Source organism: Lethenteron reissneri, chromosome 39, assembly GCF_015708825.2.
Source record: "Lethenteron reissneri isolate LAM-NWPU_2019-01 chromosome 39, ASM1570882v1, whole genome shotgun sequence".
In the NCBI taxonomy this organism is placed as follows: Eukaryota; Metazoa; Chordata; class Hyperoartia; order Petromyzontiformes; family Petromyzontidae; genus Lethenteron; species Lethenteron reissneri.
In genome coordinates this window covers 925,963-948,140 of record NC_083817.1, presented here as the reverse complement: position 1 = coordinate 948,140, position 22,178 = coordinate 925,963, and the positions used below count along the sequence as shown (strand labels likewise).

Genomic DNA, 22,178 nt, shown 5'->3' with positions numbered 1-22,178 from the left:
GTGTGTGTGTGTGTAGCGGTGTGCGTGTGGAGCGGTGTGTGTGTGTGAAGCGGTGTGTATGTGTGTGCGTGTGGAGCGGTGTGTGTGTGCGTGTGGAGCGGTGTGCGTGTGGAGCAGTGTGTGCGTGTGTGGAGCGGTGTGCGTGTGGAGCGGTGTGTGTGTGTGAAGCGGTGTGTGCGTGTGGAGCATTGGTGCAACGATTTGCGCGCTGCGCTACGAACCCAGCGACCCGAGTTCAATTTCCGCTCACGGCTAACACCAGTGACCATTATCTGATCCGGTCCTGGGCCTCCCCTAGGTCGACTCAGCCTCAAATGAGACCCTGGTACTGTGTGTAAATATCGCCACTGGGGAGACAAAGGCGGCCGGGCGTGGTGCTGGTCACCTACCCCCTTGTGTGCCGTGCTGGCTCTAAAAGGTGTTCGCTAACAGCACTTGCCCCAACAGTCTGTTGAGGCTATACGGGGGATCTTTGTCTTTGTTTTTGTTGCAGACCAGACAGGGCAGCTTGTAGTCTCAGGACTGCTGCACAGCTGCCTGTAACTGGGATCAAGAACAGCGGTGTTCGTCTGTGCCATGGACGTGAAGGCTGCACTTCAGCGTCCTGTCGATTAATACCGCTACGTCTTGATTTGAAGCTTTCGTGACTGCAGGAATCCATACCCTTTGATTATTTCGGTAAAGTCACGTAGGTAGAAAAAATAATAATAATAGTAGAACACGACGTTTCGGTCGCAACACAAGCGTCCGTCATCACCGTTTCTATCTACGTGACTTCACCGAAAGAACCAGAGAGAACAAGCAACATCTTTTCAGCACGTGTTTTCGGTGAAGCTATCAAAACACAATACGGTAAAAATATCAGCGAACATAATCACGCTCAGTTTGCGGTGACAATATCTGATTAAATAAATGAACTCTTGCGAGAGCAGTGACACATTGTTCGGAGCACTGCGCTTTGAACCTGGCTGCCTGAGTTTGATTCTAACACGAGTGGCGAGCGATATCTGAACGGGCTCTGGACAACCCTGTTTGTCCCCAGCCCACTCGTGCACGGTTGGTCAGGCAGCCTCTGTGACCTAAAGGCATGGGGAGGCCTGCATCTAGCAGGGGATTGACAAGGGCTGAAGATTATTACTATTGTTGTTATAATTATTAAATGAAGTGAGGGATTTCTCCGGCTGAATTAATCTGACTCACTTCTGTCCCAGTTCCCCAAAGGGTGAGGCAGTTTGAGAAGCCGGATCACGAATTCAGCTCAGGGCACTAATGAATAGACGTCACGTTCTGTAACTAAGACTGACCTTAAAACAATGATTTCCTATTGTTATTTTCACGACTTCCTTGTTCATAATTTCTGGGTCGCTGGTAGACTATAGTGGACAGCACGTGACGAGCAGCCACAGTCACATCAAGATGTTTACTGGATGTGGTGTGCCGGGTCACTGGTAGGCCGGATTAGGCACGTGACGGGCAACCCGAACCACCACAGCGAGGGCTGTGGTGGTTCGGGTTGCTACACGTGGAAGTCGTCGGACCCCTGCTTCTCCTTCTCAGTCTTGTAGAAGAGGCGGCGCACGTGGTGGGACAGGCTGCGGAACGGCGTCTCCACCTCCTCGAAGTCCTCGGCGAGGAGGAAGCCGCGGTCCAGCACCTCGGCGGCCTCGCGCCAGCTCGCGAAGGCGGCTTCGCCCAGACGCCGGATCTCCTCCGCGCCAGTGCGAGTCACCTCCTCGCCGCTGGGCTGCAGCACCACCACGGACGGCAGCGCCCGCACCTCGAAGCGGCGCGCGAGCTCCCTGAGAGGGCGACACGGCGCTCCGTCAACGGGGAAAGGGGGGGGGGGCACCAGCAGCGGTGTGATGAGCGTAGGGGTGGCCTTGCACCCCACCGTTATCGTGATCATTACAAAATATCTCGGGCAACGCGGCGCTCCGCCGGTTTAAAACTCCGCGGATTACAGGAGTCGCCGGAGCATTCGAGCGCGCGGTTCAATCGGCGTTCCCGCCGCCGGCGATCTCCGCGAGAGAGTCCGAGGCGGGCTCACGAGGCGAGCGGGTCTCCGTGGTGCAGGCTGAGCCACTCGCTGGGCATGCTGTGCCGCATGTAGGCGCGCTGGCAGTCGGCGCTGGGGTCGTGCGAGACGTAGACGAGCGCGAGCGGCGCGGCGCGCTCCACGTGCGCCGGGTCCGTGAGCCGCGTCCAGAACCTGCGCAGCAGGCGCGTGAAGGCGCGGCAGTCGTCGCAGCTGCCCGAGCCGAAGTAGAGCAGCAGCAGCTTGTTGCGCAGACGCAGGCCCAGCTGGTGCTCGGTGTCCAACTCGTCCCAGTCGCGGTTGTTGAGGATGAGCGTGCAGGTCAGGAACAGCTCCGACATGCAGCTCTCGGAGATTTGGCTCGCAGCGTGGCGGCAGTCGAGACGGGCATCACCCTGGGTTGTTATATGAATAATATAGTCAAGAGTTGCTGCTGCTGCTGCTGGGGCATCATACGCACATTCTTGAGCTCATAGGCCCAGACCAGATATCTCACTTGTCGGTACCAGCAGAGGTATGTTGAACCTCTGTCGCACCCTACGTAGCCAAACGTGCTCATCGGAGGTGCTGGTGAAGGACAACGAACGACACGCTGCAATGGTGCCAATAGCTCCACGTGGTCTACACCGGTGATAGCCACGTGGAGTGGTAATGTACAAACTTTTGCTCAAATTCGCCGGATAATTCACAGGGGTATCGCAAAAGTTGTGCTGTTGGAGGTGGTACCATTTTCTGCATTGGCCTAGAGACTTTAAATCGGAATGAAATTTAGGCTGAAATTATATTTCAACGTAATACATCCCAGTGAGATGACAGGAAAATATCTAGACAAGAGATCGGCGGATGTAATTGAGACAAAAATCAAATGACGTGAGATAACAGAAGAAAGCTGCTGACAAAATAGAGATGACCGAGATGAATTATCTGTTTACGTGAATATAACTTATGTCTACTAGTATTAGATTTGAGCTGATACATGAGGACACAAGGTTTTACAGAATAAATTTTTGCATCGACTTTCCAAGCGATAAGCAAGGAACACGATCTCTTCGTGTTGCCACCTTCCACAGACCAACAGCCAGACACATTCCTCGGTCAGCCGAGGCCGATCATGAAAACTGTGTGCTCCGCTGCAACACAGCTCACCACAACACAGCGCAACACAACACAGCACAACACAACACAGCACAACACAGCTCACACAACACAGCTCACACAACACAACACAGCACAACACAGCACAACACAACACAACACGAGACCGTTCGCGGGTTTCAGTATCAATCAGTTTCTGCCACGCGAACACAAATCGTGCCAATTCCCGGTCTGCCTAGGTCACATTCGGACAGGTGGCACCCCTTACCATGCCCCCTCCGCTCTGCCACGTGCGGTGAGGTGCGGTGTGTCCGTCCAGTGAGGGGAACGGCCGCTCGTGGATAAAGAACAGCGCGAAGAGACGGAGCGGTGGACGAGTTGGCGTGGAACCATCCACGTGGATCACGTGGGTCACAGCCCTGGAGTGGATTGTGTCTTTCTGAAGAGGCTTGCTGCGTTCGCATCACCAAGTCCGCCTCGGCTTCACGAGGCCTTTATACCTTCGCGTTGCCTGCAATACAACATTGAAGGCGGTGGATCTGCAATTCACCAACTCTGAGACAAAGCCACTGAATGGCTAAATCACTTGCAGCTGAAGGGCTAATGGTTGCTATTCATAAGCCATATGACAGAAGCAGTAGGCCTTGTTTAGAAAGTGGTGTAATAGGAACTTTGCGAGATACATACAAAATATATATTAAATGCAACATTCTTTTTTTAGTGCATTGGGTAAATTTCTATTTTGCAACCGACCAGCTGGTAAACTGTCACTGGCAGCTGAAACACAAATGGCTTATCTGGCAATGCCGCTCAGTCGACGATTACAAATAGAAGTGTCTGGTTTCATTTCCAGTGCCTCTCGCTGGTATGGAATACAACTTGAACGGCGTTTCCGTGCCGTTGAAGTGCAAAAGGAAACATGCTGTCGCAACGTGTCAGAGTGGTGATCTTATATAAATATTCGTTTGTTTTCCTTCCCCCGCCCCTCCGATTAGCACGGTTGGCTACGTACGGTTTGCGAAATAATTTCTACATACATACAGTACATGCATCATGTCTGTGATTATAAATAAATATAGATAGCTAGGGCCAGTGCCCATTGGCATACAACTTGAACTGATCGTTTTCTTTTTTCTTTTAACCCGATTTCTATTACCTCGTCTATATTTTAACCAAAGCACAATTAGCACCACGCGACGTGTCGTGGCGAGCTCGGTACAAGGGCGCCGAACGAGCGAGCGAGCACACAAACACGTTCGCCTTTCGTCCATCGCAGCCACGACGAGGCGACGGCGCCACTGAGCGAGGTGCGGGATCGAAGCGTCGGACGTGCAGCGCCAAGGGCTGCTGGAGGAACGGGCCGCCGTCGCCCAACGTTCACTTCGTTTGTAGGAAAACTCGCAAAAAGAGTTGTTCAGGAACTTGCAAAGAACGGCGATACGGGCGCAGGGCCCATATGGGATATACATGAGGTGGAGGGGTTGTTACAACATCTCTGAAGATGGAATTGTTTTACAAAGTTACATGAGAAACAAAAAAAACTAAATGCTGAAATAGTTGTACTCGACCATTGTTAAATGTGTTGAAATTATTAATAAACTTAGGAGGGTTTTTTTTTTTACTTCCACAAAAAGCTCAATTGTGTCGCGTGTGACTCCCGTGCTGCCTGGCTGAGCTCTGGTAAAGCCGACTGAGTAGCTGCTGGCTCGCTGCATGCAACCTGTTGCCGGATGATTCGTGGAGCTATTGTATCCCTCATTGTGCCACTGCTCGGTGGGCCGATGGCCATGCTTGCAGAAAATCAGACCAATTCCACATTTTTTTTATTCATGTGCGGCCGATTCCGTACAAAACAGAACTCGCGGCTCGATGTAGTATGTGGTTAGGGTGCAGGTGGCACAGTCACCAACCTCTTCCACTGCAAATGAAGAACAAAAAGATGTCTCAGTCAACCCAAATCTATTATCGACAATGTGTAGTCTACTGCAATAAAGTCCAACACAATGCCACCAGATCTCCGTACAAATCAATTCCTTGACTTGGGGAGTTAGCCCAGATGTAACCCACACTTAGCGGCAACCTAGCATCGATTTCTCATCACGACAAAAATCAGTCCCACCTGTTTTGATCCTCTCCTAGGGAAACTCGGCCTTAAATGAATGTCCGGTGTGTTATGGTTGATGGATCATAGGTAGCTACAGCAGCAGCGCAATCATTAATCACCAATCATGACCAGCATCATCATTAGAACCGCTATCATTGTCATCACTATCAGCTATCTTCATTAGAAAAAATATCATAATAATAATCATCATCATCATCATCGCTCCAACCGTCTTCAAGATTGCCATCTTCGTCGTGGTCACGGTCGTCACCCTTGTTTTGAATGAGCGTGAAGCGATAATTAATGATCTGTGGCTAAGCCGTCTTTGGCTCAGCGCGACAATTCTACCTCGACGTAGGGGAGGGAGGGAGCGGCAGTGGCGTGTTCGCTTTGAACTCCGTGACTCGAGCTCAATTCCTGCTCACCGTCTTGGACCTCCCCTAGATCGAATCAGCCTCCAACGAATGCCTGTCGAGGTGTGTAAAAACATCGGCATGGAGGAGACAAAGGCGGTCGGGCATGGCGCTGGCCACCGACTCCCTCGTGTGCCGCGCCTCCGATTAGCGCGGTTAGCTCCGTGCGGTGCGAAAGGAGTTGCACGTCCGCACGTGCCGGGAGCTTCCTAACAGCACCACCCCGACGGACTTCTGCGAGAGGCTCGCGGCTCGCAGGACTTGAGGTGGCTGCTGCTGCTGGGCGCATCTACACCGAAACGCGAAGAACCTCACCTCAAAGCTCAACTCAAGCCAATTGTCGTTTGCATATGCAGGGCGTTTCAAACGGAATGTTAACACTTATACGGGACTGTCGTTTTGAATGGAAAAAGAACGGATAATACACCGTAGCACGATAACAAATGTGATGTTCATAGCTTCCAAAAGTCAAGAGTCTCCACGTGCTCGCCATCGTTGTCAACGCGCGTCTGGAATCTTCCCCACGTGGTCTCCAGTGTCTCGTGGCACTGCAGCAGATTCTCAGAAGCGTTGACATTTGTGTTGGAGCCCCCTGTATTCATATTGTGTCTGGTGTTATAACGTCGTCTTAGTACGGCTAAACAGAGTTCATCGTTGTTGACTGCAGTAGCTATGTGTCGGCAGGGTGTCACAGTGGCAACACTCGCGCCTCGCAGCCGGAAGCGCTCGGGTTTGATTCCTGACGAGGGCGCCTCTCAGCACATCCCCCCCCCCCCTGTCCCCCCCCCCGTGCCTCCCTCTGGGGTCTCCAGACTTCTCCCACTGCTAAACTATAAACGCGCTATTGGTGTTGGCCAAACATACTTCGTGTGTTTTCCCTGGCTAAGTAAACAGATTAGTCGTAGAGTGATGCACACTAGTTGCTGCATGTGTGTTGCCACGGCAAGCGCAGTGAAGCCGAGGCCCTCTCAACTGCAGCTAAGCATCCACGGGGCCTCCACTCTCACGGCCGCGCATCTGTGGAAAAGAGCTTCAGAGCTCATCGGATTCATCCTGCCGTCTAAATAAAGAATCTGACGAAGGTCATCAAGATGTATGCCTTCGCCTACCGCTGAGGAAACGGTCATGCATGGAGAAATACGTTAAAGTTGCTCTGTTATTGTTATGTAATGCGAGCGAAGGGAAGTTAGCCCACTCACTCTGGTATGACCCGTCTGTCATCCACGGGAACTGAAACATAAATGGCAATAAAATTTAAGAAGCTGCCTCTCCACCCAAACTTGCGACACATAGCTACTTGATACAGCAAGCGCGCTGTGACGGTTCCACCTGAAGACGGAAGCTTGTGTTGCCTCCGAAACGTCGTGATTTTTATTTTACTTTTATTAATTTTAATTTAATTTTTTTACCTACGCGACTTTACCGAAAAAACCTAAGAATATGAATACTTGCAGTCACGAAAGCTTCAAATGTTTGCGATGTCTTTAGGCTTATTGGAACTGCACCATTGGAACTGCTCTCAAACTACTTAGCCTTGATGTAAAAACATACCTAATTGGTTAAACTTTGCTCAATACTCATGTGTACAACTGGTTTCTTTAATACCCAAGACATTTTTCTGAGACTGAAATAATCGTTCGTTATAGTGAAGTCAAAGTCTGTAAGTCTCGTCACCATCATTGAGTGTGTTTGCAGAGGGCTCACAACGCCGGCAAGGGCTGTTCGGCACGGAGGCATCAATTCACGTGTTTCGTAGATTCAGGCCACGAGTAACGGGAGTGAGAAATAATAGGAACACCGATAATAGGAATGTCACTCTAAAACACAGTTTAGGAGCATATCGTAAAGCAGACTACTTCCCGGAAACAGCAAATAAATAATGTTAACCGTTCGGATAGCTACCGCCTTAGGGCTGCGTGGAAGCCAACAATAAAATAATACATTTTTTAAATGCATGCCGATAAAGGGCAGCTTACTTCAATAGGGATTAACGTTGGTACGGCTATTTTAATAATAAACACAATCGACAGGAAGGACAAGTTCAAAGGGCTCGCATAATGCACATTCATCATGTGCGTTGCCTCAGTAATCCCCCCCCCCCCCCACTTTGCACAAGAGCACAGAAGCGTGGTCACCACGTCTACGTCTCGATATAAGGAACGAAACAGTCAGACTTCTCCACAACTCCGACTGTCGCCTGATGAAGCTGGTTGTAATTACTGGCGAAACGTCGTACTCAGATTGTAAATGTTGTGGCTTGGCTCTCCAACACACCGGTGTGGTTCTGTACTAGTATACTACACTATACACTACACTATACACTACACTATACACTATATACTACACTATACACTACACTATACATAACACTACTATACACTATACACTACACGACTATACACAACACTATACACTACACTACTATACACAACACTACTATACACTACACTATACACTACACTACTACACTACACACTAGTGCTGTACTAGTGACGAATTGGCCACGTTCTGTTCACGTGACAACTCTTACTAGTTGGCTGTGTCGGGTGGTGGCGGGTTTAAACGACACATTTATATATTTACGCGATCTAACGCAAAACACCTCTATTATAAACCATCCCTGTCTGCTCTGCCCTCATCACTCACTGCCTTTGCACACAAAACTTCACATCTTAAAACAGAGATCATAAAGTAAATATGGAACTCAAAATGTAAACCACCTAAAGAGGAATTGAAAACTTTAGACAGCAACATGTTCTACTTTGCCTGCACATTGAGGCAATGTTGCCACATCAGCCTTGTGAATGAGTACATCTAAGATTGCTTTACATTACGTATGGCGTATAGACGTGTTAATAATATCATACATTTTGGTTTTGAAGCTTTCGTGACTGCAATGATTCATACTCATAGGTTTTTTCGGTAAAGTCACGTAAGTAAAAAAATATCGTCACAGCCAAATTTGGCTGTGACGGTCCCACCTGAAGACGGAGACTTGTGTTGCCTCCGAAACGTCGTGATTTAATTTAGTTATTTTCATTTTTATTTTATGATTTTTTTACCTACGTGACTTTACCGATTCCGGTATTATCTTCGCAGAATCTCTAACGACCTTAGAAGAAGAGACCGTTCGCTTACCTCGGGTGCCCAGCTGAGATGTGAAGGGTCCGTGTGCAGCCAACATCTGCTGCTGCTGCTGCTTCACGTCAATGCCCTGTAAATCTGGGATCATCCCGAGGCACCGACTTAGCGCTCATCTGGATCGAAGAGAATTATCTCTGCGTGTGTGCGTTTGCTGACAGCTGCCGTGTCCGTGAAACCTTCCCAATGAAATTGTCACAATTAAAGGTGGCCTCTCCTCCATTACCCTGCATTTAGCAGCACACAGCCACGAGCACAACTGTCGCCAGAGAGCCTGGTGTTGTGACGGAGTAAAATACATTTTCAGGGCAGACAAATTCAACACTTTGGAGTCATGAGTGATGCTGATGAATACAATCGTTCGTGCCAACTCACGGGGCGTGCACGGACGAGACTTACATTGTAACCGCAAATGTTTCTCTCAACGTATTGCACAAAACCTTGCTCCAACTGCACAACACCTGAGAAAGTTTCCCAATGAGAATCGTTAAAAGACATCTCATTGTGTCAAAAAGGGCCGTCCATAAATGACGTCACGCGATTTTTGGACGATTTTTTACTCCCTCCCCCCCTTCGTCACGCAGCGTCACAAAAAGTCAGACCGCCCCTCAAATATGACGTCACAAAGCTCTTCCCCCCCCCCCCCCCAAAAAAAAAAATGCTTCAAATCGCTTTAAACTATTGTCATTGTAGTGCGTATTTAATGTGGCGCTGCACTCTGATGTTGTAGGAGAAAACATTCAGTGGAATGATGGTCTCAGGGCAGGCACCTGGCAATGAATCCATAACAAGGTACACATTCTGTGACTAAACATCAGAGCAGAGAATCCCTGGCAATTCTTAATATTCCTGTCAATAACAACAATCCACATTAATACAAAAACACGGAATTATGTTGTTACGTTTATTAAGTCTTAACATTCTAGGCAATACAGTGACTATTTCAAATGAGCTTGAGTAAAATTATGTTTAAACAATAAATGTGAAATGAAATGGTGACCACTTTGCATTCACTTATATAAATGAAAAAGCACTGAACGTCTACAGAATTAAACTCACAACAGCTGGCGTTAAACACCCCCTCAGGTGAACACTTCACAAAGTACATCACCTCAGTGAACACTTCACGAAGTACATCACCTCAGTGAACACTTCACGAAGTACATCACCTCAGTGAACACTTCACAAAGTACATCACCTCAGTGAACACTTCACAAAGTACATCACCTCAGTGAACACTTCACAAAGTACATCACCTCAGTGAACACTTCACAAAGTACATCACCTCAGTGAACACTTCACAAAGTACATCACCTCAGTGAACACTTCACAAAGTACATCACCTCAGTGAACACTTCACAAAGTACATCACCTCAGTGAACACTTCACAAAGTACATCACCTCAGTGAACACTTCACAAAGTACATCACCTCAGTGAACACTTCACAAAGTACATCACCTCAGTGAACACTTCACAAAGTACATCACCTCAGTGAACACTTCACAAAGTACATCACCTCAGTGAACACTTCACAAAGTACATCACCTCAGTGAACACTTCACAAAGTACATCACCTCAGTGAACACTTCACAAAGTACATCACCTCAGTGAACACTTCACGAAGTACATCACCTCAGTGAACACTTCACAAAGTACATCACCTCAGTGAACACTTCACAAAGTACATCACCTCAGTGAACACTTCACAAAGTACATCACCTCAGTGAACACTTCACAAAGTACATCACCTCAGTGAACACTTCACGAAGTACATCACCTCAGTGAACACTTCACAAAGTACATCACCTCAGTGAACACTTCACAAAATACATCACCTCAGTGAACACTTCACAAAGTACATCACCTCAGTAACACTTCACAAAGTACATCACCTCAGTGAACACTTCACAAAGTACATCGCCTCAGGTGAACACTTCACAAAGTACATCACCTCAGTGAACACTTCACAAAGTACATCACCTCAGTGAACACTTCACAAAGTACATCACCTCAGTGAACACTTCACAAAGTACATCACCTCAGTGAACACTTCACAAAGTACATCACCTCAGTGAACACTTCACAAAGTACATCACCTCAGTGAACACTTCACAAAGTACATCACCTCAGTGAACACTTCACGAAGTACATCACCTCAGTGAACACTTCACAAAGTACATCACCTCAGTGAACACTTCACAAAGTACATCACCTCAGTGAACACTTCACAAAGTACATCACCTCAGTGAACACTTCACAAAGTACATCACCTCAGTGAACACTTCACGAAGTACATCACCTCAGTGAACACTTCACAAAGTACATCACCTCAGTGAACACTTCACAAAATACATCACCTCAGTGAACACTTCACAAAGTACATCACCTCAGTAAACACTTCACAAAGTACATCACCTCAGTGAACACTTCACAAAGTACATCGCCTCAGGTGAACACTTCACAAAGTACATCACCTCAGTGAACACTTCACAAAGTACATCACCTCAGTGAACACTTCACAAAGTACATCACCTCAGTGAACACTTCATACAGCGAGCAGCAAGCTTGGCAGTCACCACACCTGTTAAAATGCATCAACCTGGTTACGTTCGGTAGCAATAAGTTAAATACAAATTAAATAGAAACTAAATACAACGTGTTGATGTAGATTCGTTAAAAGCAGCTTTGTTTCATGCAATGCAACAGCCCAGAAGTAGCAGTCGACTAATAAGTTATTTCAGGCCAACAGATATCCTAAGAGCAGTATCTTCCCTTTGTTGAGGTAATTGTTGAAATCAATTTGCAAATACTACTACACGTGAATATATTAGAATGAGATATGGTTATCTGCTGTCTTCAACGAGTAGACAATTTCCATGCAGGTGGAGATGTCTATTGGGTGCGGCCAAGCGGCCTTTGTCAACCTCACACGCATGATGGCACTGCAGTATATCGTTTTTATTCGAGATAATAACTATTAATATCTATCACTATAGTGTTGCGTATAACCAGCGTCATCCAAATATTGGCGGCGACCGGAGGTCAGGTCATTGGCAAGCTTTCAAGGTGAGTGAACCCTTCAGTCAGGCTGCAGAGCTGGAACATTTGGTCATTTTCCCCACCTAACCCAACACCACAATGTGACTGATCAAAATAAATTTAGAAACGTGCTTTAAGTCTTTGTTTTACTTTTAAATAGTCATCTAAACAGTTTGATTTGATTTATAATAAATACTTTGATTAAAAAATATGAGGCAAGGCACTAACCACAGCTTATTCCGTGACCTCTCCGTGATTAGTTCTTTATTCCCGTACCTCCGCCGTGAGATTCACTGAGAATTCCCGTGACAACAATCATCGTATCCATCGCTCGGTTCAACCTCCACCCAGCTGGTAGAGTGGGGTTTCATTTGGCCCACGGCAACACGAGGTCTTTCCAAGAAACCTCACAAAAACAAAGCTCCCCTCAAACGATTTTGTGTACAAAGCCATTCTTTGTTTTAACCTCTAAAAGACAACTCTAAATGCTTCGACAGAAAAAACATTAAAAACATGATCCTAAAATTACTCACCATTAAAAATGGTTCGATATATCGAGGAAGGAAGGTTTGATCAAACTGCAGAGTTAATTTGTTCACCATTTTGTAAACAGCATTGTTGTCCATCTCGGGTTGCCACCTGTTCTGGTTTTCCGAGGACTGTCCTCTTGTTGAGGCAGCTGCAGTCCTGGGAAATCAGAGACTTCCTGGGACGTTACAAAGTCCCGGTTGTAGTCCGTTGCACACTAATCCTAACACCCCCCACTCACCCAAGCCAATGCATTATAACCTGTCGTTCCCCCTCTTCTGGTCGTGAGTCTTCCACCCATGCAGGGCCGGATCAAGGCACGGGGTTGTATGGGGTTGCAGCCCAGGGGCCTCCACCAGCTGGAGAGGGCCTCCAGAGATGAAGTGAAAAGTTGTTTCAGTTGTGAATGCTGAATTTTATTTGTTGTTAGCCTTGTAAAAATAAATTATATTATTCTTCAACTTTGTTTTCCTTTGGAAAATATTACTGTGGGCCTCACAGTGGCTGTAGCCCAGGGGCCTACACAATCTGAATCCGGCCCTGCACCCAAGGCAAGTTCTGGTGTCATGGAGCTCGCAGGTGGCAACCCGTCCCAAGTCACTCAGTTCCAGGCCTTTGCAGCAAGGAGGCCTGTCTTGTCACTTCCTGTACGTTAACATCTGTACACTTCTTCATCAAGGGACAATATACAGTCACCGTTCTCTATTTGAAATCATAACTAAAGGCAATAATAGGTAGAATACATGCCTGCAGGACATTAATGCAAAATGAAAGGGCAGCATACGTAGCTATACTCTTCTCTGCAATGGTATTTTGGCGACTGAATGTTTAACAGAGTTTCGTATTCTTGACTACGTGAGGGTTTGGAACGCTCCAGGACCGTGAGCTTTGGGTGATGCGAGCCCCAAGAGTGGAGCCCCAAGCCCTCCCGAGTCTGCGCGGCGCTCAGCTTGTTCGGCTCACGCGTTGCCAGCCACCCGGCCACGCACCTTGCGCGCTCTCTCCCCTCGGCGGTCCTCAACAGGGCGGCGGCTCACGCACACGCAGCAGAGGACACGGAACGCCACACCGCAAAGTGTCACCCTGCGGTGCAGCCGCTTCGCTCGGCCTGATGAATAAATACGTTCTAAATAGGTTCCTTTGGTAAAAATATAAATAAAACGACTCCCACTCTCCCCCCAGCCATCCACGCTCTTAGCTCCCTGGCCCTGTTCAATTCCAGGCTTCTGCTCTGCCGATGAATGTCCCTTCTCTCAAACAAAGTGTATCTACACCTCCTCTTCCCCCACCCCCCAGATGCACAGCGCTGGCTTGTACAGGGTTGAGGTGCCGCTGCACTTAGATGCTAGAAAGATGCGAACGATATCATGGAAAATATCAGTGCACTGAGAGTGACGAGCTGCTTTGTCAGATGAAGATACCTGCACCTTGGTGAGAAATGTAATTATATGAACTGCACATATTAAACAAAAATATCGCATGTAACTGTAGTGTATCACAGCACTCTCGTGCGAGTTGGGTCTAGAAACTTTTTCCCACTTAAAATATACTCAATGGACAATCCATTACATAAAACACAGAGCACAACACTGTAATATCTGGGCAAGGTAGTGGTGTATTGTTGATATTACCTAACCTCTGCATTCAGAGATGCCAAATGGATGCATTCAACCTCAACGAAGCACAGTGTGGCCTCGTCATCATCATCATCAGCCATGATCAATTCACTGCTGGATGAAGGCCTCCCCAAGCCACCGTCGGCAGTGGTCTATCCGACTTGAATGGGAGACTACAGCCGGGGGGGAGGGCTCGCGGTGAGAGGCTTTGCGACGTGTGTGTGTGTGTGCACGCAACTACCACACGCAATTGCAACCGTTTCCCCAGTTCTTCTTCTCGCACATTGGGCAAGCATTGCTAGTGAGCTCCTATTGAAAGCTCGCACAGCGCATGATGGGGTAGAGTGGCCGGCACCACGCCCAGTCACCTTTGTCGAACCAGCGCTCGTGTCATTGCACACCGCACCAAGCGCTCATTTAAGACCGAGTTGACCAGGTAGGGGTGGCCAGGACAGCTTCATGTCCCATATTCCTCCATTATCCATGGAATTACATTCTAGCTGCTTGGATAGTAGTGCAGTGTGCTGACCACAATGGCACCACACTCAACAAAAGCACACCCACACACAAGCGCGCACATTGAAAACAACAGCGTTACACAATAAGATTAAACATTTGCAGATGGGCAAAACCCCGTAACCTTGGTTATGGGGGCTAGGGACCTTCAGCGGTTGGCTCCCTCTACCCCCACGCGTGGCTCCCTCTACCCCCACGCGTGAATGGCCGCCCTCCCACAGCCGTGTCCATGACTCGGGCCCTCTCGGTGTTTCTAAATCAGGACCGAGGACTCACGCCTATTGCATCGTTCTTGTAGCTCTCGACCAATGACTAGGTGTGATCTGTATTCCATAATTCTATTGTCCTGTAAAGCATTAAAAATTGCCTCGATATATTTTGTTTTGGATTGAGTGTTGAAATGTTGACACGTACAGTGCTTTGTGATCTCGCGATTAAAGGCGCTGTGTAAATAAATGATAATTTGTATAACTATAACATGCTATTCGATTGAGTTTTAATTTCTTTGCTATTTTGTTATTCTCAGTGCAATCCACGCGACAGCACCAGACGGGGCTCTGTGCGGTGCAGCTTGAGGGGCGGCGGTGGTGGCGGACGCGAAGGCAGAGCGAGGGCCTCCACTGGGCGCGACGGGGCCGGCCTCGGCGCTTCACGTGGCGCTGGGTGAACCCTGGCGGAGGGACACGGCGAGTCATTAGCCACACGGCACGAGCGTGTCGCGTGCTCGCTGCACACACGTTACGTGCACGCTGCAAATCAGACTTATTGTTGTTGTTGTGAATGTTCGAGGCGGTTGCACACATTTCCCTGCTGCTTCAATGTATTGCGGGTTCGGGCGCAGCCCTGCTACTGCCTGCTCATGCCACTGCTGATGGAAGGGCCTCCACCACAGGGAGCTGTAGAGAGCCCCTCTACAGGGGATGTGGCCGACTCTTTCACACTGGCCACTTTTTCCTGGTTGCAATCCATTCCTGCGAAAGGACAGCTGGACAAGGCTAGAGATAATTGTAGAGAGCTGGAGACAGCTGGAGAAAAATTGCGACAGCCGGGGATAGCTGGAGAGAGCTTGAGAGAGCTGGGGAGAGCTGGGGAGAGCTTGAGAGAGCTGGGGAGAGCTGGGGAGAGCTGGGGAGAGCTTGAGAGAGCTGGGGAGAGCTGGGGAGAGCTTGAGAGAGCTGGGGAGAGCTGGGGAGAGCTTGAGAGAGCTGGGGAGAGCTGGGGTGAGCTGGAGAGAGCTTGAGAGAGCTGGGGAGAGCTGGGGAGAGCTGGAGAGAGCTGGGGAGAGCTGGAGAGAGCTGGGGAGAGCTGGAGAGAGCTGGGGTGAGCTGGAGAGAGCTTGAGAGAGCTGGAGAGAGCTTGAGAGAGCTGGGGAGAGCTGGGGAGAGCTGGGGTGAGCTGGAGAGAGCTTGAGAGAGCTGGGGAGAGCTGGGGAGAGCTGGGGTGAGCTGGAGAGAGCTTGAGAGAGCTGGGGAGAGCTGGGGAGAGCTGGGGAGAGCTGGGGTGAGCTGGAGAGAGCTTGAGAGAGCTGGGGAGAGCTGGAGAGAGCTGGGGAGAGCTGGGGAGAGCTGGAGAGAGCTTGAGAGAGCTGGGGAGAGCTGGGGAGAGCTGGGGAGAGCTGGAGAGAGCTTGAGAGAGCTGGGGAGAGCTGGGGAGAGCTGGGGAGAGCTGGAGAGAGCTGGAGAGAGCTGGGGAGAGCTGGGGAGAGCTGGGGTGAGCTGGAGAGAGCTTGAGAGAGCTGGGGAGAGCTGGGGAGAGCTGGGGAGGGCTGGGGAGAGCTGGGGAGAGCTGGAGATACCTGGAGAGAGCTGGGGAGAGCTGGGAGAGCTGGGGAGAGCTGGGGTGAGCTGGAGAGAGCTTGAGAGAGCTGGGAGAGCTGGGGTGAGCTGGGGAGAGCTGGGGAGAGCTTGAGAGAGCTGGGGAGAGCTGGGGAGAGCTGGAGAGAGCTTGAGAGAGCTGGGAGAGCTGGGAAGAGCTGGAGATACCTGGAGAGAGCTGGGGAGAGCTGGGTAGAGCTGGGGAGAGCTGGGGAGAGCTGGGTAGAGCTGGGGAGAGCTGGAGATAGCTTGAGAGAGCTGGGGAGAGCTGGGGAGAGCTGGGGAGAGCTGGGAAGAGCTGGGAGAGCTTGAGAGAGCTGGGGAGAGCTGGGGAGAGCTGGGTAGAGCTGGGGAGAGCTGGGTAGAGCTGGGGAGAGCTGGGGAGAGCTTGAGAGAGCTGGGGAGAGCTGGGGAGAGCTGGGGAGAGCTGGGTAGAGCTGGGTAGAGCTGGGGAGAGCTGGGGAGAGCTGGGTAGAGCTGGGGAGAGCTGGGGAGAGCACTCATCACTCACCAGCGACCTCAATTCCTGTTCCTCTACAGCCTGATCCCTCGCATCATTGCTGTCTTTTCTCCGTCGATCCAACTCTGCCAGCTTCTTGATGCTTCTGCTCACACATTTCTGAGTCCCATCACACATCAACAGAGAAGAGCACAATCAAGTCTACGAGAAGGTTTATACATATATATAAAAAAGCGACTGCATGTGCATAGGAAGTCATGTAAGTAGACATGCGGGCAGCTTGGTTTGCATGAAGGCAGCGGACAGGCAGGTGAATGTCCGTGAAGACTAAAAGTCGTTTATGATACAGACAAACAATTCATTGTTTTACTGGCTAACACACTGGGGCACCGGCTCAGTCTCCAGGCACGGCGGTTGAGACAATGCATCGATTCGCCCCAAGCGTCCGGGAGGGTCGGAATCGGCCCGTAGCCGAGAGGAGGGCACCTCCATTCAAAGCCAGCCGCTTCACACACCTGGATCTCGCCGTCGGCGTCGTGACCCCGGCCAGCACCACCGTCGCTGCTGCCGCGACAGTCGCGGAGGAAGCAAACGAGGAGGGCGTCGGACACGCTGCTCAGCAGCGAGAGCAGGCAGCCCGCGACCAGGAAGGCGAGCAGGCACACGAGGCCCAGTGGCACCACCCACAGGTGGTAGTTGGGCTGGAAGTTGAGCACCAGGATGCTGAAGAAGGCCGTCACGGCCACCACCAGCATCTGTGCACGGCCCGCAAGTGGCACGGAATTAGCCACTGCAGAAAAGGGATTTTGTAAATTGTTAAATTATTGTTGTTGTTGTTGTTACGCTTGTTTACCCGGGAGGAGTCTCAAGAATATTTTTCAGGAGGGTCCTGTCAAGTTTTTTTAAGTTGGGGGGCCATTTTTGCTGTGTGCAATCTCAACTGAGTAATTTGCAGATTATTTTTAAACATTAGGATATTTGCTCAATACCAGTTGCATTGCGTTATCTACTATACAGGAAGTACCCGGCTTTGCCCGGGGAAAAAATATATATATTTCAAAACTTGTTTTCTCTTAAAAAACACAACATTCGTCTAAATGTACACGAGCTTGTCATTCACTTTCATCGGAAATTGTCGATGAGTGAACAGATGATTTGATGCGTGTATCGGTTTCCTCCCATAGACAATAACAAGCACATTTCTCGTTGAAAAGCTTTTCATATCGTGATGAAAAAAACGGTCGGAATGTGAACCGTGACCTCCACAAGAGTGCTTCTGCCAAATAAGTTCGTGCTGCTCAAATAAGCATTGAGGCGGTGCTCATTTCGTATTTACAGCCCTAAGCCAGTGGTGGCATTTCCACATTCCTATGACGGGGGTGAGTCTATCCCGAGGACAACCACTGTTGACTTGCCCATGGATTTGTATCTATTTTATCGACCCTGGAGGGATGATGGGCGGAGTCAACACCCAACCAGGATCTCGCAAACTACCGGTAGCGAGCACGATGACTGTATGGGGGCTAGTGACTGGATGACTGTAGGGGAGCCAACACGTGTTGACGACTGTAGGGGACCCAACGCCTGCTGATGCAGAACTGTCGATGCAAATCGCTCTCTGCTTATGCAGCCAAGCGATTTTCTATGAAATTTAAATATGTGTTTCGTAATTTCCTCAATTAAAGTTTTTGATAAGATGCAGTTCTACTAAAGATTACGTGCTGTTCTGGGGATGGACAATGGACGTTTCTGGTGGCAAAATTGTGACCGAAACACAGGATGGTCTTTCAGAGAAAATAACAGTAGGGGAGCTCTACAAGCAGTGTTGTAACATGTGTTCTACCAGGGTGACTGCTCCATCAGTTAGCCCGATAAGTCCCAAGCAGAGCCCGGTGAAACCAGAAATTGTGCAGGAACATTCTATGAACGGTCCAGCAAGGCTCTACTCTGTCCTCCCCACTTGGCCCTCTGCTTACAAGATGTCAAGCTGGACATTGTTTTTATTTTATTTTATTTCTACCTACGTGACTTTACAGAAAGAACCAAAGAGTATGGATTCATACAGTCACGAAAGATTTAAATCAAGCTTGGACATTGTTGTTGCTTCAACTGATTAGCCAGGCTTTCTTGAACCAATGTGGGTGGACTGCCAAATATTTACAAGGCAAGCTTTGTACGTATATGTATGATGAACTTATTTTCGCATCGTACGTAGCCAACCGTACTAATCGGAGGTACGGGGGAAGGACAACAAACTAAACACAAAAAAAATCCTTAAAAAATAGTTTTCAATGCAAAAAAATAGTTTTCAATTTAGGTGAGCTTGAAGGGAGGAACGGAAGGAGGTTAAGGAGGGGGACTGCTCAATGTTCAGGGGAATTCCAGTGGAGGGGTGCAAGGACGGACAATGACCAGAAACGGGATTGGGCTCAGGGAGAAGGGGGGATAGAGAGAGATTGGGAATGACGGCTGGGCCCTGATTTCTAGTTAGCATGGCCACGTGCTGCGTGCGTGTTGCCCCTGCCTTGGCCAAGAAGACGAGGAGGTTGCCTTGGGCCACCAGCGGCATGATCCTCAGGGGCCTTGAGGACAGCAGCTCAAACACCTCCAGCGCCGACGCACAGAAATCCGTTCCGCTGTGAGCGGTGGCGATGTACGCCGTCTGAAAGGTGACAGACAGGCACGGAGGGTAGATGAACGGCTGCTGCGATCCATATCTACCGCTCCAAGATCTCTCACATTTATAGTACATCGTGCAGGGGAATACCATGGTAAAAGGTAAATGCCCAGCGCTGCAATGCTTGCACAAGGGCATTTACCAGAGGGAGTTATAGACAGCATCTTCTGGACGGCAATTGGCCCATTCTACCGCGCTAGCCAGACAAACTTTTTTTTTTAACCCAACACACCTGACCCATTTATACTCTTGGGTGGACGAGAGTTGAGTAACCGCGGGTGCATTAACCGTCAAATACAGCATGTGCCGTCGGCATGTTTAAAAGACCGCGAGACATCACGTGAAATTCTGCTGAATGAGCCGCCGATTGCCCAGTGGGGATGGCGGGCACGGCATCGCCGCCCCCGTGTGTGAGGCGGCTGGGGGGACTGCGTTCGTGAAACACGGCGGCAACGCACTCCACTTGCGGTGGTCGCCTCGCGCTGTGAGAACCATCGCGCCAATGCCAAGTGTACTCCGTCATTATATTATGAGGACAAACCGCGAGCTTCCCCTTCATGAGCAGGTACTGATTATTGAAAAAAATGCACATTGCTTATAATTAGTGCCTGCAATAATTATTGCAAAAATTGCACACACACACAGAATGCCATCATGGTCGGAGGTAGTAGTGGACACAATTCTTATCTCGCAAGGCATTTGCAAAGCAGCGGACCGGGTTTATAGTGCGTATTGAGTTTGTAAAGCCATTCGCTGGCATCCGGAGTCGTCAGATGAAGTCTATTTGTACCTACTGCAGAGTCGTGATCTGGGCAATGATCGGTGATGAGAGATTCCACTCCACCACGGTCCCCTATAGACTCACACAGTCCCCTATAGACTCACACAGACTCACACAGAATCCCCTATAGACGCACACAGACTCCCCTCTAGGCTCACAGAGTGAACCACAGACTTGCACAGCTACCCCATAGACTCACATAGAGACCCAAAGACTGACCTGGAGATCCACAGACTCAAAAATAAACCCTTTGTTTCCCGAGGATATGAAAAAAAAACCATTCAGACTTGTGAAACATTGCCTCCATTGTAACGGCGCCCTCCCAAAGTGCGGGGTTGGGGGCAGCATCGTCACGCCACTCGGTGGCCTCACCTCGTGCAAATGGCGCAGGTGCTTCTCCAGGCCCTCCAGACAGCAGCAGCTCTTCAGCAAACACCGGGCACAGGCACTGCTCTGCACACAACACCAGCAGCAGGAGCATCAGCATCATCAGCACAACGCAGCCACCGCCGATACAACTGTACGAAAATAACAGCAGCCTCAACAAGACACCGCCGCCATCACGCTCTCAACAGAGCTGGCAGAAAGTCCCGGCGTGTTATCAGACAGCCGTGCGTCTTGTTCGCCGTGCTCCCCAACATTCGCTCCGCGTGCCGGGAGCTTCGTCACGAATTTTCAACTCGTGAAGAGGTGCGCAGCACGACTGTGAACAACCCACACGGGAGTCAAGCGGAAGCACGATATTCTATTCATTAGATGCAGGGGCTGTTTTGACTTAAAACTTATTCCCTGGGGCTTCAACGCGTGCACTCGACAAACTTTGAAGGAAGCACGCGTAAATTTTTCCTGTCGGCTCACGGGTGCTGTTTTCGGCAGGATGTATTGATTGTCCGGATCATGTGGACGGGGCGTTGGCACTCGAGGGTGCGTGCTCCCACCTCTTCCTCGACTCGCGTAAACACAGCGTGCGAACGGGGGAATCGAAACCCTGACCTTGTCCTGAAGGCAGCAGAGCAAGTGCATCACCAGGCACCGCGGCAGCGCCAGCAGGGGCAGCAGCAGCGAGCCCTTGGCCACCGTGCCCAGGTGGCAGCGGAAGAGCTGCCAGACGGAGGAGAGGATTGGGTATGGCGGCAACCGCTGCTTGTCTCTGAGCGGCGAGAGGAGGAGGAACGGAGCGGTTACCATGGAGTTTCACACGAGCGGCGCGCACCCCCCACCCTCCCACCCCTTACAGGAAGAGTGATGCTTAAGTGTCTCAGGTGTGACTTTGTGTAACCAGGGGAGAAGTCAAGAGACCGCGATGGAGTCTCATTGCAAGGGTGACCTGGGTGACCGAAATGACAAAGAAAATGCGAAGTGAAGTAAAGGACACAAAAAATATGTCAGCTTAAAAACACCAAATTAAGTTATCGTGCAGTACACTATCACCATCTGCTCTCTCTGCCATAAAATATTTCATTTCACGGTGACCACAACTGAGCATAAAAACATAACCCAGACGTCGCAATGGCTCGTGAGAGAGCTAAGTAAACGAGCGTGCAGTGAAGAATCAATGGGCTGCTACACAACCACAGAGCGCTGCCGGTGGCCAAGGGGATTCACCGGGCAAAGTAGTAGCTGATCAGTGGCTCCCGACACCGCCATGCGCTGGCAGTGCAGCACAAAGCTCGTCACCCAGACGAAGCCCAGCACGTGGTACCACCACATGTAGCGGATGGGCCCAATCAGCCGGAACTCCACAAAGCCCTGGGCCGTCCGCACCGGGTCGCCTTCACAGATGCACGCACGCACAGGCGGGACGCGGGAAACACCACAACGACGTCCCGTTTGGCGCCACGGACGTTTGGGGCAATAACGGCCGCCACGGCGCACGAGGGGGCGGTGTGGTCAGCACCGCAGCCAGCCGCCTTTTGACTCCCAAGCTGCCGATGTTTAAATACCGTTCAAGGTATTAA

The 22,178-nt window shown here is 49.8% G+C and overlaps 2 protein-coding genes across 3 annotated transcripts in view; both read right to left on the bottom strand.

Moving 5' to 3' along the window:
* On the bottom strand, positions 1 to 8,810 carry NXNL1 (nucleoredoxin like 1). 2 transcript variants are annotated; one of them, XM_061567549.1, is made up of 4 exons: positions 8,786 to 8,810; positions 3,399 to 3,641; positions 2,048 to 2,430; positions 1 to 1,799 (listed from the first exon to the last, which is right to left on the bottom strand). In XM_061567549.1, exons 2-4 carry the CDS (start codon positions 3,399 to 3,401, stop codon positions 1,517 to 1,519), a joined length of 669 nt encoding a protein of 222 aa, XP_061423533.1. In that variant the 5' UTR covers positions 3,402 to 3,641; positions 8,786 to 8,810; the 3' UTR covers positions 1 to 1,516. The 2 variants fall into 2 exon arrangements, with proteins under 2 accessions (XP_061423533.1, XP_061423531.1); XM_061567547.1 differs by lacking the exon at positions 8,786 to 8,810 and having other exon boundaries at positions 3,399 to 3,694.
* A 3,206-nt stretch (positions 8,811 to 12,016) lies between these two features.
* The window catches only part of LOC133351940 (choline transporter-like protein 1), a 33,860-nt gene continuing 23,698 nt past the window's right edge, over positions 12,017 to 22,178 (bottom strand). The window contains 8 exon segments of the mRNA XM_061567560.1: positions 12,017 to 15,158; positions 16,814 to 16,921; positions 17,278 to 17,517; positions 19,287 to 19,424; positions 20,593 to 20,673; positions 21,214 to 21,370; positions 21,826 to 21,845; positions 21,847 to 21,992. Of these exon segments, the coding sequence (XP_061423544.1) occupies positions 15,138 to 15,158; positions 16,814 to 16,921; positions 17,278 to 17,517; positions 19,287 to 19,424; positions 20,593 to 20,673; positions 21,214 to 21,370; positions 21,826 to 21,845; positions 21,847 to 21,992 (911 nt within the window). The 3' untranslated portion in view covers positions 12,017 to 15,137.

What these genes read in the sequence shown, in the direction of transcription:
- NXNL1 (XM_061567549.1), bottom strand. An exon ending in CACGGAGACCCGCTCGCCTC is followed by an intron (nt 1,800 to 2,047) that starts GTGAGCCCGCCT and finishes TCGCCCTCTCAG; the next exon opens with GGAGCTCGCGCGCCGCTTCG.